The following is a 16,322-nucleotide window of genomic DNA, read 5'->3' as shown; positions in this document are numbered from 1 at the left end:
AAAAGCCTGGCTGTGGTGTGAGCCTGACGCTGAGCCCGGCTACGGGGTAAACGCAGCGGTCAGCGCTGAGCCCGGCTGCGGGGGGAGAGCAGTGGTCGGCGCTGAGCCCGGCTGCGGGGGGAGAGCAGTGGTCGGCACTAGCCCGGCTGGGGGGACGGGGGTAGCAGTGGTCGGCGCTGGGCCTTGCTGCGGGGTGAGCTCGACTGTGGGATGAGTTTGGCACTGAGCCCGGCTGTGGGGTGAGCAGTGGTCGACAATGGGCCTGGCTGTGGGCTAAGCTCGGCGCTGAGCCTAGCTGTACGGTGAGCGCAGTGGTTGGCGCTGGGCTTGGCTGCAGGGTGAACTCGGCGCTGAGCCCGGCTGTGGGGTGAGTGCAGTGGTTGGCGCTGGGCCCGGCTACGGATGAGAGCAGTGGTTGGCACAGTGTTAGTGGTGCAGTGGGTTCTAGTGCAGAGGAGGCTCCCTCTGCAGGGCCCACAGCACCTGGGTCAGTCACGGGACACTTGGAAACTTTATACGAAAATACCATGTTTTGTTTATTAAAGTTTGCAGAGGCATGGGGGGTAGGGAGCTGCCAACATCCCTTAGGAAGTCAGCCTTGGCGGATCCGGGTGCAGGGGTTACTCAGCACCACAGCCAGCAACAGGAACCAGGCCAGCAGCAAGCCCTTGGCGACACACTGGGAGTAAGGCTCTCCTGGAAGACAGCGGGCCCGGGGGCCCAAGTGAGTCCCTCACGCTGGCCTCAGCCGGGCAGAGGCAGCCGGACTGTGTGGGGGCTGAGGCCATGGCATGACACCCACACACTGCCTCTGTCCAGGCTCTCACTGCCCTACCTTGGTAATACCGGGTCAGCGGATAGAGAAGATGTGGCCAGCACACCTCATTTCTGTTGCAGTCATACTCAGTAAAGTTGATCTGGAACCTACAAAACGTTTCAACAGTTTGTACCACAACTTTGGGGAGTGAGTGGGGAGAACAAGTTATCTCTCTCTGAACGTGTCATTTCCATGTGCTGGGTTACCTGGTCAGCGGGCGGGGCAGCTGTGCAGGGACTGTGATGAATCGGACCGAGGTGGTGACGGGCAGGAGGGCGGCCTTGTCTTCACAGGTGAGGCCACACGGGTACTGCCAGTTCACCGTGAAGATCCTGGGAGGGAAGGATGACGCCGACTACCCAGCACCCCTCACTCCTGGTCTGCCACGTGCTAGGGCAATGTGGGACTCAAAGTTTACCTGGGTACCAGACTGTCTTGAAGTACCCTGCCAGCTGCCTCGTAGCCTCCTGGAGACCCCGTGGACCTTCTGTCCCCGGCACAGGCTGAAGTGCTCTACACCCCTCCCCTACAGAGCCCCAACGGCACCATGGGGTGGGCTCGGGCTGATCCCTGACATTGTTGCCCACAGTGTGTGGCAGTCCTCTTTCCTTCTGGAAACTGTTTCCTCGGGAACTGCCCTTGTCCACTCTCAGCTCACCAGAAGGGACCAGGCTGATGCCGAGGTGGAGATGGTCACCTGAGGCCAGCTAGTCAGCACTGTTGAGCACCCAGCCGCAGCAACTGGTTCAGGAAGGGCTGACCACGTGACCCCACCACACCAGTAAAAACCAAGCCCAGACAGCTTGTGCGGAAGATGCTGGAAGAGGTTCCAGCAGGAGACACCCAGAACTGCTGCTGTTCACCCTTGCTGTCTCTTGAGAAGGAATCCATACCCAGAGGACAGAGCAGCTGAGAAGTGACAAGAGACAGGCCCAGACCACGCAGGTGCCACGGCCTGTGAGTACACCTTCGCACACTACGACCCAGAACCTTCCTGTGGCCCGGGTCAGTGTGCCAGAGACAGAACTGGCAAGAGGCCCGACTCCTGCAGGACCTAGTCCCGGTTTACAGATGAGCAAACGGCAGCTCAGGGAGAAGTAACTGCTCAAGGCCACACGGAGCTCAGCAGAGCCCCACAACTCGTGCTGGCGTGACTGTGGCCCCCATCTCCAGGCTCTGGCCAGTATTCTCCAGTCAGCAGGCCAAGAGCACCCAGGCACCACAGAGCATGTTCAGCCCTACCCCCACCACCATCTTTGCATCCTGACACCTGGCTCCACAAATGCTGTGGCAAGTCACCCCAGCCATCCTGCTGAGCGCTGCCTCGCTGTATGCTGTAAGCCGCACTGCCCTGAGGCGGACCCATACCTCGTCTCCACACCGAGGATCTGCCACTGGGGGTGCCCCTCCACGGCGCCCGCCTGTGCGACCAGGATGCGGATGCTCAGCTGGGCAGGAACGTCCGGGCACAGGCCGTGGGCACTGCCGGCAGGCGGGTCTGCACCCGCATCGGGGGCGTCTACACCTACAGGTGTGGGAAGGTACACTTTTCCTACGGTGTCAGGACACCCGCCCCCCCAGAGCCAGACAGGGCTCATCAGCAGGAAGCTCACGAGCAAGGCATCAACCTCGGAGGGGTGCTAGCCACCTCGGCAGAGGCCGGCACCCACAGCCATGCAGAAAAGCACTGCCGTAAAGGTTCAGTAGGTGGCCGGGGCCTTCCAGGGCCTGACGCCCACCCCGAGAGCAGACGGCACAGCTCGGGTTCTGCACTCTGCTGGCTTGCCACCTGCTTTTCCACAGAAGCACAGCTGCAGTTAAGAGCAGCAAGATGCACCAAGTGGTTGAGGCTGTCAGGGTGACACCGGAACATGCTGCCACATGAGCAAAACAACTGGAGCAGAAAGGAGTTGAATGGGAAGCTGACCTTCATTCATCTGCCAGCCAAGGTAGCTGGGCCAGCCAGGGGTGAAAGGTCGCTAATACGCTCTCCAGGACACGTTGTTTCCTGTGCGTTTGACATCTGCTGTTTACTAACCAGGTTCCAGGCCACACCCTGGCTCCAATGTGAGTCTGACGCAAACCCTCCCACAGCCAAGGCTGCACGACCGACCACCTCTGCCTTCAGGCCTGGCGCCCGGGCTCAGGTGGAGACGTGGGTCCCATGCTTACTCCTCCTCAGGCGCTTTCATGGATTCCCTGTACCCCCAGGGGTCAGCATGTGGCCTAGCTCTGGGTTCTGGCAGCTATTGAGAGTAGACCACCGTGTCTCATGCCCTGAGCAGGGTCCAGGTCAACATAAGGCCACCCGGGAGCCCTCCCTCAGTCAGACATCTTCTATGCTCCCTGGCCGCCCAGGTGCTAGGGGACCCCATCATGAGGGAGGGAGACAGTACAGCAGGTGGCCCCGTGAGAATTCCCAGGCAGGTGTCCACATGGCTTCCTGTGTGGATTCCCAGGCAGTTGGCCATTGGCCCATGTGCCCAGGGTAACCACAGCAGAAAGGTGACCTTCCAGGTTGAGCTCTGATGTGAGAACTGTAGGAGGGCCTTGGGGTGACCACGGCACATGAGGACGCACGCACAGCTCTGACTTACGTATGACCTCGAGCCAGCCATCGCCAAGGTCGCTGGAGTCGGAGTTGCCTCTCGTCGCCACGTGCGTTGCTTGTATTAGTGAGCTGAGCCTTTCAGCAACATTCTCCCTGCAAGAGAGGAAGACGCTCCGCAGCTCCAGGAGCAGGTGTGGGCACTGCCCCCCGGCGCAGCTCTGGACCAGCCGTCCTTGCCAGTGTCCAGCTGGACCTGAGAGGAACCCAAGGCCAGGTGGGAGATGTGCGTCCTAGAATTCAGTGAAGGCTGAGAAAGGGAACTGGGCATGCTCCTTCCCAGTATTACTGCCCCCCTCTGTTTTACAAATACAAAAATGAAACTTTTAAATGACAGCTGGCACCCGACCCCAGGCACTGCTGAACAGTGCCATAACCACTATGCCAAATGCCCATCCTGCATTTCCAAAGCTCCGATGCATGCATGCAGCGAGTTAACTGCGGGCAGTCATCTGTGGTACGGGGACTTACCGCAGCCTAGTGCAGTTCTCATCAATCCTGACGTCCAGCAGGCACCCAGAGGACACATCTTCCCCAAAGACGACAGGCCTGCGAGCTGCTGAGGAGCACAGCCCCCTGCCAGCTGCAACAGAGGCGGGCCGTCATCCCCTCCTTCTCGCCTGCTGAAGGGTTCTTGTCAGCATCTGCCGACAGGCAGAGCACCACACAGAGAGTGGAGCTACTCCAGTGCCCCCAGGAGCATCGCGGGAGTGAGGCTGCAGGCTGCAATGGTGAGAAGGCCCCACGCTCCCCGGGCATTCCTTACAGCCCAAGGCGACTGCCCCGTGCCCAAACCTGCTGGGCCAGAAGGACACTGCAGACTTGATCTGGAATACGGTAAGACTCCGAATTCCAGCTTACCAAGGGGGCTAGCCAGAATAACCAAGCCACTTACCTGACTGCCAGACGTATAAACTTGTCACCTGATTTGGTCTGTCGGTGCTGAGAGCTCGGACAGGCTTGCCAAGTTGGTAACCTAGACAGACACAATGAGAATAAACAGCTCTCTCCCTAACTGAGGCCATCGCGAGCCAGCCTCCCACGGGGCGTGCGGGCTGGAATCCCCGCTGCTCCGCCGCTCGTCCAGCTTCCTGCTAGTGCACCTCGGAGGGCAGCAGGAGATGGCTGGCTACTACACATATCTCACAGTAACTTGGAAAAATAACCACAACACACTTCACCACTAAGATGTCCGTCACATTTTGTCCGGACTGCTTCCTTGGGCTGCTGCTGTGGCACGTGGGGTTACGCCACGTCAGTGTCTCTCCAAGGGACACAGCCAACTCCTTGAAGACAGGGCCTCTCTTCCAGAGCCCTCCCCCAACAGAGACAGAGCCCACGTACACAGACCACTCATCCACCCTCTCGCTTCTGACTCAATCAATCAATTTTTTTTTAACAAAGATTCCAGTCTTTGCATTTATTCCTTTTTAAATTTTTATTTGTTGGGCCTGGCACAGTAGCTCAGCGGCTAAAGTCCTTGCCTTAAACCTCACCAGGATCACACAGGAATACCAGTTCTAATCCCAGCGGCCTGCTTCCCTTTCAGCTTCCTGCTTGTGGCCTGGGAAAGCAGTTGAGGATGGCCCAAAGCCTTGGGACCCTGCACCCATGTGGGAGACGTGGAAGAAACTCCTGGCTCTTGGCTTCGGATCAGCTCAGCTCCGGCCGTTGTGGTCACTTGGGAATGAATCATTGGACAAAAGACCTTCCTGTCTGTCTCTCCTCGTCTCTGTGTATCTGACTTTCTAATGAAAATAAATACTTTTTAAAAATTTATTTGTTAATTTAGTTTATTTGAGAGACAAAGATGGACGGAGCTCACTCAGTAAATACCCAGGACAGCCAAAGGCGGGAGCCAAGACAGCAAACCAGGTATCCCACAGGGTGGCAGGAGCCCAGCCACCTGCACGGCCACCTGCGTGGCCACCTCCTGCCTCCTACCTCCCAGGGGACCATCAACACAAGCTGGAGTCTGGAACAGGGCCGAGTCCCCAACTCACACAGTGATAGGGGATGCGGGCACGTGTCTCAATTAGCAGGCCACACGTCTGCCCTAACTTTCTTTTCTAATCTCGTATTCTCTTTTCTTATTGCCTACACAGTTGGGAGGGATGCACACCCACGTGGGCTCATGACTAGGGTGGGGAGGGTCAGGTGCAAGGGGACGTGAGTTTGTTTTCTCCTGTGACCACAGGCCGAGAGGGAAAGAGGGGGAGGCGTTCTTTGCTGTCAAACTCTATCAGCAGCCATAGGTGCGGGACAGTCTTCCGGTAACACTGAGAAACACTAACGTGGTGAGAGTGTTCTGAGGGGGCTGATGGTTCTGAGAAGTTGTTGGTTTCAATGCCCCAAGGTTGAGAAAATTTTTCCAAGGCCTGCTGGTTGAAAACCCAGACACAAGCCACAAAGCTTGGCTAGTACTGTTGTCCAAACTGTTCTGCTTTCCATCCTCTGCTGGTCTAGATGAGCTGGCTGTCCACTGCCCTGTGTGCATCTGGACTTACTGTCCACTGCACGGGCATCAGCGACTAAGGAGGCCCGGCCCTGACACATGCACTACAACATCAGACAACACATCCCATGACTTCCCCTGTGGCCAGGGTCTGAGTCCAGTGGTCTAGTTGAGCAGTCCCCCAAGAAATTTGCCTGTGGTGACCTCAGACCCGACTTGTGTGTGCATCAGCCAAGGCAGGGTCAGGTTCCGTTTGTCACCTGCACCAGCCAACTCACTCACTGGTATATGCAGGCTGTCTATTCAGTTCCACCCCAGCCCCACAGTTCATGTGAACTTACAGGAAACCAACCCTGGTCACAGGAAGATCATAAAATCCGTGTGCTAACCTTGGAGTGCACGTGTTGGGGCCTGGCCTCCTCAGTGGCTGAGGCCTGTGTATGGACAGCATGTCAGATCCACATGGAGGACAGGCCAGCCAGCTCATCTAGGCCAGCGGAGGACACCAAGTGCCTCGTCAGCAGATGGAAAGCAGAATAGTTTGGACTGCACTCCTGGACAAGTTTTGTAGCAAGTGTCTGGGGCTGAGCATACGCGACGGTGGACTTGGTCAACCAGCAGGCCTTGGCAGGATCTCAAGCCTGCAGCAATGAACCATCAAAGCCACTCAAGTGACACCCTCCGAACGAGCTGCTCACACCAGGGTCTCGAAGAAGAGATCAAGTGGCCAGCCCCGATCCCAGGCTGGCAGCAAGGAACGCGCACCCCTTCTCCTCCCCGCCCACCAGATACCAGAGAAAAAGGAACATCTTGGAAACATTTGTCCCACCCACTTCCTTCACACCTCAAGGACCCTCCCCATCCCAACCAGTGGCCTGCGTGGCTGTGCTTCCATCTCAACTATGTGAACAACACTGAAAAGTAAATTAGCAATAAAATAAAATAAAAAGCAGCTTCCACCCACACTTGAAACGCACTGGCTTTTCCACAAGGCCCGCAGCTAAAGAGGAGGAGAACGGCTGTGTTAACCAGAGACAGCACTTTCTGAAAGAAATAGACAAGACAGGAGGGCGGAGTTGCCAAGCCGAAAGCCGTGCGACGGTGTGAGCGCAGCCTGGCCTGCGGGACCCGCACTGCACGCACGTGCCCCACCTGGGTTTCCCGAGGATTCCTTCTCGTCACCGCTGTTGTCACTTAAGAACCGCACAGTGAATCTCTGGGTCAGGCTCCCTGGACACAGAGCAATGAAAGGGGCAGTGTGAGGGCTCCGCCTCACTTCTCCACGGCACCAAGGCCTCCACCACACAACTGCCTGTTGGACTGAATGGTGAGCAGGCCTGAGGGGCGGATCCCCAGCCTCACCTGTCCGGGGGGCGTGGACTTCCGCCCTGAGAACTTGGACGGATATCTCACGGATGGTGTTGTTGTCCCACCTGAAGAGGTAGTGCTCCTCCAGGGTCACGTTCCTGAGGGCTGACCCGTTCCTTACAGGGGTCTCTGCAGTTCCCAGGGACAGACGTGAACACAGGCTGGTCCTCCCTGCCCACACCCTGAGCGGCCCCTGCTGCCTCACGCCAGCTCCCCAGCACAGCACATCACACAGCAGCCAGCCCGCCTGTTCCTGCCCCCGCTCCTCTGTGAGGTCTGTCCCTGCCCTTCATATCGCAGCTCCGGGCTCAGAGCTTGACACACAGCGCCCTCAGGGAGCATCCCCCCTCCCAGGGGGCCAGCTCTGTCCCCCACGCGCCTGACACTTGATGGTGTGAGGAATAAACTGCAGCATTACAACTCCTTGAAAACAAGCACGCACGCAGGATCTGTCATTTGAAACAAAGCCCCGCAGCATCAGCCGAGCTGCCTGCGTCACCAGGGAAAGGCCGAGAAGTCCTCAGTGATCTGACCATGGGGCCAGGAGCATGCAGCCTGGACTCGGTCTCATCCGAGGCCTGGGAAGTTGCTGCCTGCAGCTCGTGGAAATTCGCACAGGCCCACAGAACAGATGGACGGGGAAGTGCTGGGTGCTGGCTGGAACTTCCAACTGCCGGAGCGCCTTTGTTCTACAGCGTCACTGACTCAGTGCAACACCCGTTTGGCCCACCCCTGCGGAAATGACGTGAAGCCTAACGTGCAAGTACCTGCGGAGGCGATGAGTCTGCTGCGGCCAGTGGCCTCCTTGTAGGTCACTTTCGGTGTGACTATGCCTGAAAGGGTGCAGACGGGAACTTCCTTGGGCCCACCCAGCCCAGTGACCAAAGGGACACTGACCAGACAAACCTGTCACTAGTACAAACCACTTCCCCGCACCAACACCATTAAACAAGAACACTGCCACTCCCGGCACCTCCTCGGAGCTGAGGGAACCCCAAAAGCCACAGACAACAATCTGGCAAGTCTCCCTCCTCTCAGAGCCATCGCACGGCACAGCACCAAAAGGTATAGGGAAGGGGCCACTGGCAAACATTTTGCCAATCCCTCAAGAAGTCACAATGGCACTTAGCATGGCTGTCCCACTCCTATGTGTGCAACACAAATGAAGCCAGCACCCACAGAACCATGATACCAGTAACCAAGGAAGGGCACATTGGCTGGGAGGACTGCGTGCGAGGCAGGGGAGACGAGTCCCAGAGGAGCAGAGCTGATCCCACAGACAGAACATACCTCCGAGGGTCCCATTCCTGATCTTCGCGCTGATAATAGCATCTCGCTCCTGATACGCGTCCAGAGGAGTGACGCACAGGGCATCAAAGTTCTGAAGGAACGCCACCGGGACATGCTGCAGGCACTGCCCGGCCAGGGACACCTGAGGGCAGGGGACACCCATAGAGTGAAGGCCAAGCGGGCCTGCCCCCAAGCTGGCTTGGCGTCAACGATGCCTCCTTTGTCGACACACTGACCAGCTCTAGCAGAACAGCTAATTTGTTCACCGAGCTGTGGGAACCACGGGTCAGGCTCTGACCAAGCAGACTCTGGGTACTGGCCACCCCCACTGGGGTGCCCAGGGACGCAGCCCCCTCTGTTTTTCTTCCAGGCTTCCAGCAGTGGGAGGGTGGGAGATGATGGCTCAAGGGGTTGAGTCCCCACCACCCAGACAGGAGACATGGACAGAGCCGCTGGCTCGGCAGCCCTGGCTGCTATGAGCACCCACGGTGGGAGCCAGGGGATAGATTTCTCTCTCTCTCTTTCTCTCTCTCTCTCTCTTTCTCTCTCTAGTTCTTTCTAGTAAGTGAACTGCAATGGAAACGATCACCTGTGGCACAGTGAAGTAGGCCTTCTTCAGGGTCATGATGGGATCGCCTTGCTTGTAACCAAAGTGGGAGGAGTCCTTCGGATCCGTGTCCAGCTGCGCCTCCAAGACGGAGGACGGGCCCGGCGAGCTGCAAGACAGCAAGGAGGACTTTGGCTGACACACACTTCCCTCTGCCAGAACACAGCGCTCTTTCAAGCTCTTTATGTCTAAAAACATGGAAACCCCAGACCGTCCTAACATGTCAACCACACAGGAAGCTACAGGCCCCAGGAGCCCTCACCCTAGAGGATTCTGGGCCGTCAATCCATGCACGCTCAATGAGGTTCAATTCTCCCCGCCTGGGAGGCGCTGAGCCGGCTACCCACTGCCTGGGTACTCACACGGAACCGTGATAGAAGTAGCCGAGGAAGGGCGAGTTGGCCAGGGACGATTGCACACACAGCAGGGGAAACCAGTCTGGGGCTTGTGGCGCCGGCCCGGCAGAGCAGAGCTGATCCCATGGAGGACTGACTTGGCCGCCGAAGACACCGCCGAAGCAGGACCGCCCGAACAGCTCCCTGACCTCCGAGGAGCATTCCTGGGGAGCCACCGTGGAGTGGCCATGAGGGGCCCCGCACTTTCTGGGGATGCCCGCAAGCCCTGCAGAGCACACTCTGCAGTCCGCAACCTGCAGGTCAGCTGCACCGGGGCCCCACACGCACTACCTCCATGACAGTGGGAACCCCAGCTCACGAGGAACTTCAGAGGTCCCCCCAAAAGTAACGGGAGAAACCAAGATAGGATAGAGCAGACCCCAGCAGGGATCCACAAGAGAGGGCACGTCCCCGCGTGGCTGTCGCCGCTGGCCTAGGTCCACAGAAGCCGCAGGACACTGTGGTCAGGGCAGACAGCTCCGACTCCAGGGGTCAGCGTGGCAAAGCCCCTGCACCCCACATTCATCAGTCCTCTGCCCAGTTTCAAAGGATGACAAGACCTACATCTTAAAATGCATCCTCAAGTCCTCACTAATCAAGATAGAAAAGTGATCTACTGGCTGAGTTTTTAGCAGGGAGGGGAACTGGGGATCAGGGAGTTACATTTTCTTTTTTCTTCTTCTGATTATTGTTCATTTATAAGGCAGAATAATAGAGAGGAGAGGGAGATCTTCTATCCACAAGCTCACTCCCCCAGATGGCCTCACAGACCAGGCTGGCTGAGCCTGAAGCCAGGGGCCCGGGGATCCAAGCGGCTCTTTCATAGGGATGCAGGGCCCCGGGCACTTGGACTCTGCTGTTTTCTCGGGTGCGTTAGCAGGAACTGCATGGCAAGTGGAACAGCCAGAACTTGAACACATCCTCCGTTATGGGGTACTGGCATCACAGGCAGTGGCTTAACCTGTGGCACTGCAACCCTAGCCCCTAAGTGATGTTCCAGTTTATGTTTCAGAGATGCAGAGAGTTCCCATCTCCTGGTTGGCTCCCCAGATGTCTGTGAGAGCCAGGGCAGGGCCAGGGCTGAGCCAGGGCAGAGCTGGGCCAGGGGTGAGCAGGGCTGGGCCATGGCAGGGCTGGGGCAGGGCTGGGCCAGGGCAGGGCAGTGCAGGGCAGGGCCAGGGCAGGGCAGGGCAGGGCAGGGGCAGGGCTGGGGCTGGGTTAGGGCAGGACTGGGGCTGGCCTGGGGCTGGGGCAGGGGCAGGGCAGGGCAGGGGCAGGGCAGGGCTAGGGCAGGGCTGGGTCATGGCAGGGCTGGGGCAGGGCTGGGTCATGGCAGGGCTGGGGCAGAGCTGGGCTGGGGCAGGGCTGGGCCAGGGGTAAGCAGGGCTAGGCCATGGCAGGGCTGGGGCAGGGCTGGCCCAGGACTGGGCTAGGGCCATGGCAGGGCCAGGACTGGGCTAGGGCAGGGCCGGGGCAGGGCTGAGGCAGGGCTGAGGCAGGGCTGGGGCAGGGCTGGGGCAGGGTAGAGCCGGAGCTGGGCTAGGACTGGGCTGGGGCAAGGCTGGGGCAGGGCTGGGGCAAGGCTGGGGCAGGGCTGGACCAGGGCTGGACCAGGGCAGGGCTGGACCAGGGCAGGGTTGAAACCACAGCTGAAATCAGGGGTTAGAACCTCAGTCCGTTTCCCACGCAAGCAATAGGACTCAAGCATATCAGCCATCACTGCTGCCTCCCCAGCATGAGGAGGAAGCTGGAGGCAGAAGGTAGGCAATCTGAGGCAGAATGGAGACAGTTCAGCCAAACGCTGACCGCCACCTCCCCATCATGCTGCTGGAGGAGAATGTGTACCAACATTAATGTGTGCAGTTCCCTGATGGTGTCACTAGGCTGCAATGCCACATGCTGCCAGGGATTGGCGCTGTGGCATAGAGTACCATAAACACATGAGAAGCTGGGAGGGAATCAAAACCAGCACACTTCACCTAGCTGCACTGCTCATTTAAAGGTGCCTGGAAGCCTGCAGGTGGGCCAGCCACGGGGCTCACCATGAGTGACCAGACCTGCAGCCTCCATCTCTACTCTGTGAGACCAACCAGGGCAGCACATAGAAAAAAACTGCTAAGCAGACAGATCTGATACGGGGTTAAATGCCCTTATCACAAAAGGATGTACAAATCAAATGTAAACATCCTGGTGTGATGGCTCAGTGGCTAAATCCTCACCTTTTACTTGCCAGGATCCCACATGGATGTCAGTTCATGTCCCAACTGCTCCAGCTCTCATCCAGTTCCCTGTTTGTAGCCTGGGAAAGCAGCAGAGGACAGCCCAAAGCCTTGGGACCCTTAGAGCTATGTGGGAGGCCTAGAGGAGGCTCCTGCTCCTGGCTTTGGATCAGCTCAGCTCCGGCCATTGCAGACATTTGGGGAGTGAACCAGTGGGTGGAAGATCTATCTCTCTAGCTCTCCCTCTGTGTAAAAATCCACCTTTCAAACAATAAAATGAAGGTACAGTCACCAGGGGACCCAGTGGCTTCCTCCCTGGGTCTACACCCCAGAGAAACGGAAGCAGACGTCCACACCAGCACTGCCCACCGAGTTCCCGGCAGCACCACTCACAATGGCTGCACATGACGCTAGTAAGAGCCAGTGCCCCAGCGGCAGGGTGGAGGACACTCAGGCTGGGAAGAGGGAGGAGGCATGGACACTCGCAGGCAGGACTTGGAGATGGGATGCCATGGGAACAGACCCAGATACGGAAGCGCAGGCACTGTAGGAGTGCACCGATGCGAGGTGGAGACAGTGGGTACCAACCGGCGGGCCTGGTGGGGCTGGAAATGGACCTGAGCTCTTCCGGGGTGGCGGAGGCATTGTACAATTAGACAGTGGGGACGGCTGCACCATTCTAAAAGCCCACCAAAGCAGCCTAGCTCCTTCTGCTGATTTCTTAAAGTCTTCTAAACTAAACACTCTCACCCCCTTCTCAGGCACCAGCTCCACAATCATGGTTTTGCCCCAGGAGATTCGGTTGCTTTTTTTTTTCCTTCTGTAAATAAGACTGACACCACCAGATAAGCAAGCACACAGTCACTCCATTGGAAAGCAAGCTGCAGCACAGAATACAGCACGAGCTGGAAGAGCCTCTGTTCAACAGCCATGGACAGGAGTGGGCACTGCGCGTCTCGGCGAGGAACCTACCGGGTCACAGCAGCAGCGGACGTCACAGGCCCCGGCCATCAGGTTACAAGGACAAGGACCCAGGGGCTGGTACGCCTGGTTGGGAATGACAGTCACGTTCTCTGCAAAGCACATACACGGAAGAGGTCAGCCCCGAAACGCTGACAAAGCATCCTCAGGTCCTTGACACGGAACAGGAAGACGTGTCCTGCACATGCAGTACATCTGAGGCCTGCACGTGCCCCAGGGCCAGGGCTCCAACAGCAGTCCAAATCCAAGAGGACACGCCAGTTAACATGGGCCCGACAAGTCCCAGGGCACCTTGCACATCAGTTGAGTAAAAGTTATAAGTTCAGGTAAATGCACTGCCGAACGAAACATCCCTTTTCACAACACAGTCTGATAATATCAAGGATTTCTTTGTTCCAACTCACTGCTTTTTTTTAGCTGATAAAACTGAAGCTGTGGGGTTGACATGTTGATTCAACCGCTAATCTTCCACCTGCAAATACCAGCATCCCACGTGGGTACCAGTTCATGTCCTGACTGTTCCACCTCCCATCCAGCTCCCTGCCTGTGGCCTGGGAAAGCGGTGGAGGACGGTCCAAAGCCTTGGGACTCTGCGCCCGTGTGAGAGACCCATAGGAGGTTCCTTGCTTCAGATCAGCTCAGCTCTGGCCATTGGGGCCACTTGGAGAGTGAACCAGCCAATGGAAGATCTTTCTCTGTCTCTCCTTCTCTCCCTAAATCTACCTTTGCAAATAAAAATAAATAAATCTTAAAAAAGAATAATAAAAACCTCAACAGTTGACAGGAAAGCCTTTTACATAAGAAAACACAGGAGCAGCATACAAGCTGGATGCCACAGCCCGATGAGGGACAGGCAGCAGGCCAGCCCCTGGGGCCTATGGTGCCACCATCCCATGAGGGACAGGCAGCAGGCCAGCCCCTGGGGCCATGGTGCCACCTCCCAACAAGGGACAGGCAGCAGGCCGGCCCCTGGGGCCATGGTGCCACCGCCCCACGAGGGACAGGCAGCAGGTCGGCCCCTGAAGCCCACGGTGCCACCGCCCCACGAGGGACAGGCAGCAGGTCGGCTCTGGGCCCAGGGCACCACTTGCCTGAGGCGTTCCAGGTCTCAGAAGAGTTGGCATAAATCTCCACTTGGATGAGCAGGTGTGCCAGGCAGGACATATTGTGAGATGCGGAGACCAAGAGGGTCTGGACAATGCAGGGGGGCGCCAAGAAGGGCATAGTCTCGTTGGGGGGACATGGTGGCCGGTCCCCCCTCCAGCGGACCGTCACCTCTACCGCATGCTGAAAGAGAGATACAGAAGGGCTAGTGGAGACAGGGATGGACACCCAGAGAAGGAGCCCCAAGCGCTAGTCACCTGCCCCAAAAGCTCCATCCCATGCAAACCCTGATTCCCACTGCTGAGTCAGACACAGATTGTCAGAGATGACTGAACTTGACTTGGGTGATCTGGCTCCCAGGTGGGCTTGGCTGAGCCCAGCCGGTGGGCCTGCACCTTGTTGAGAACACCAGGAGGAAGCTGTGGACCCTGTCCTCAGGAAGGGCCCCTCACGGGCTTCCCAGGGTCGCTAGCCTGGAGGGGTGTCTAGCAGCTGCTGCAGGGTGGCCTTACCACACCCGGAACGGTCGTCAGACTCCAGTCCTGCGTCTCATTGCTGAGCGGCTCTCCGCAGGCCGGACGGGGCAGCCGTCCTAGGAGACAGAGGGCATCCTCCAGCTGTCCCCAGCCTCTCCCACATTCCCCACCGTCCCACCTCGCCGAGGACTCTTTACCTGAGTCTGCTTGCAACACAGCCAGGGTCACCGCCACATCCTCGGGGCCTCCGACCAGAGACGCGCTGACCGCGAGGCTGGACATTCGGATGAAAGACGGGATGAAAACTGGAGGAGAAGAAAAAGACAGGGTCATCAGCCCAAGGCACGCAGGCTCCCGGGACCCCAACCCCGGCTCCTCAACCTTCGCCCCGCCGGACACACCCACGTCCCCCTGCAGCGGCCTCAGTGCGCCGTGAAGAACGAGGAGCCCCAGGAGGACAGTGGGCGGCAAGCCCATGACCTGCGCCTTGCGATCCAATTAAACCGCGCGGGCCCTACAAGCAGGGGAGACATCACGGTCCACAGGCTGCCGCCATCTTGTCAAGCGAACGCCAGGAGCTATGGCAACCACCAATCGAAGGCCGGCTGAGGAGCGGCGCGCTCTGATTGGACCAGCGGGACACACAGACCGCCCACCAAGGCCTCTTGGGAAGAAGGTCGCCCCGCCTGCCCGGGAGGTGTGGCGAGCCGGGCTGCTGTTTCCCTTCTCACCTGTCAAACAAGGGAGGAGGGGTTTCTCTCTGCAGGGTCGTGCGAGGGCTACCGGAAGTGACCGGTAGCAGAAAGTGCGTCTCATGAATTATACATCCATTTCAAGATACACATAACTTAAAAATATATATTTATTTTTACTTAAACGGCAGATTTGCAAGACAGAAGAGACAGAAGATGGCCGTGACAGGTAGGACTGAGCCAGCCCAAAGCCAGGAGCTTCTGAACCGACAAGTGGGAATACCGGTTTGCTGATGAACGAGGAGCCATTTTAAAATATCTGGAACTGTGTCCAAGGCAAACAAACGCGGATACAGTCACCGACCCAGCAGTCAAGGAGCTGGACGGGAAGCAGGGCAGCTGGGACATGGACTGGCACCCATATGGATCCCAGCGCATGCAAGGAAAGGATTTAGCCACTGAGCAAATGGCCTGATGACACCATCCATAATCTCACTTCATCTGTAGGATGTCATTCACAAAGTCAATTTTACATCAAGAAGACCCCATTTAGTTAGTAGTTTGCACAACAGAAACTTGCCCATGCACGCGCTGGTCTGCAGGACGCTGGGCTCAGGGGGCAGGCATCCACCCTGGGTCTCCTCAGGCCAGAGCTACAGCGGCCTGGGACATTTTCCTCGGGGTGATGAAGGCATGAGAGGTCAGGTGCAGAAGCAGGCACCAGGCAGAAGCTTGGCACAGCCATCAGGCGATCGCAAACAGGACACACAGGAAGGGCTGGGAGCTGTGGTCACTGCCTGTGATGCTGGCATCCACACTTGGATGCTGGTTCAAGTCCCAGCTGCCCCACTTCCCATCCAGCTCACTGCTGATGTTCCTGAGAAAGTGGCAGAGGACGGCCCAAGTACTCGCACCCCTGTACCCACGTGGGAGACCTGGAAGAACCCCCAGACTCTAGGCCCCAGCCCAGTTCCTGAGATTGCACTTTTGGGAAGTGAATCAGTTGACTGAGCCCTCGGTTTCTGCCTCTCCCGTGTGGGCACCAGTTCATGACCCAGCCGCTCAGCTTCCCATCCAGCTCGCTGCTTGTCGACTGGGAAAGCAGTAGAGGGCGGCCGAAAGCTTTGGCACCCTGCATCTGCCTGGGAGAACCCGAAGAGGCTCCTGGCTCCTGGCTTCAGACCGGCTCAGCTCCAGCCATTGCAGTCACTTGGAGAGTGAACCAGCAGATGGAAGATCTTTCTCTTTTCTATCCTCTCTGTAAATCTGCCTTCCAGTAAAAATAAATAAATCTTTAAAATAAAAGATAC

At 57.8% G+C, this 16,322-nt stretch overlaps 1 protein-coding gene across 3 annotated transcripts; it reads right to left on the bottom strand.

Annotated features, from left to right (window-relative positions):
* Window positions 1-315: 315 nt before the first annotated feature.
* TCTN2 (tectonic family member 2) lies at window positions 316-14,874 on the bottom strand. 3 transcript variants are annotated; one of them, XM_040987122.1, is made up of 18 exons: window positions 14,722-14,874; window positions 14,518-14,625; window positions 14,357-14,436; window positions 13,832-14,027; window positions 12,732-12,832; window positions 9,508-9,704; window positions 9,128-9,254; window positions 8,539-8,680; window positions 8,016-8,081; window positions 7,243-7,377; window positions 7,033-7,110; window positions 4,321-4,401; window positions 3,897-4,008; window positions 3,415-3,521; window positions 2,186-2,342; window positions 1,024-1,149; window positions 836-924; window positions 316-696 (listed from the first exon to the last, which is right to left on the bottom strand). In XM_040987122.1, exons 1-18 carry the CDS (start codon window positions 14,795-14,797, stop codon window positions 593-595), a joined length of 2,082 nt encoding a protein of 693 aa, XP_040843056.1. In that variant the 5' UTR covers window positions 14,798-14,874; the 3' UTR covers window positions 316-592. The 3 variants fall into 3 exon arrangements, with proteins under 3 accessions (XP_040843056.1, XP_040843054.1, XP_040843055.1); XM_040987120.1 differs by having other exon boundaries at window positions 14,518-14,874; XM_040987121.1 differs by having other exon boundaries at window positions 14,360-14,436; window positions 14,518-14,874.
* Between the last annotated feature and the right edge of the window lie 1,448 nt (window positions 14,875-16,322).

Source organism: Ochotona curzoniae, unplaced genomic scaffold (genome assembly GCF_017591425.1).
Source record: "Ochotona curzoniae isolate NIBS_2020 unplaced genomic scaffold, NIBS_Ocur_1.0 contig_46, whole genome shotgun sequence".
NCBI lineage: Eukaryota > Metazoa > Chordata > Mammalia > Lagomorpha > Ochotonidae > Ochotona > Ochotona curzoniae.
This window is presented reverse-complemented; position numbering and strand designations above follow the sequence as displayed.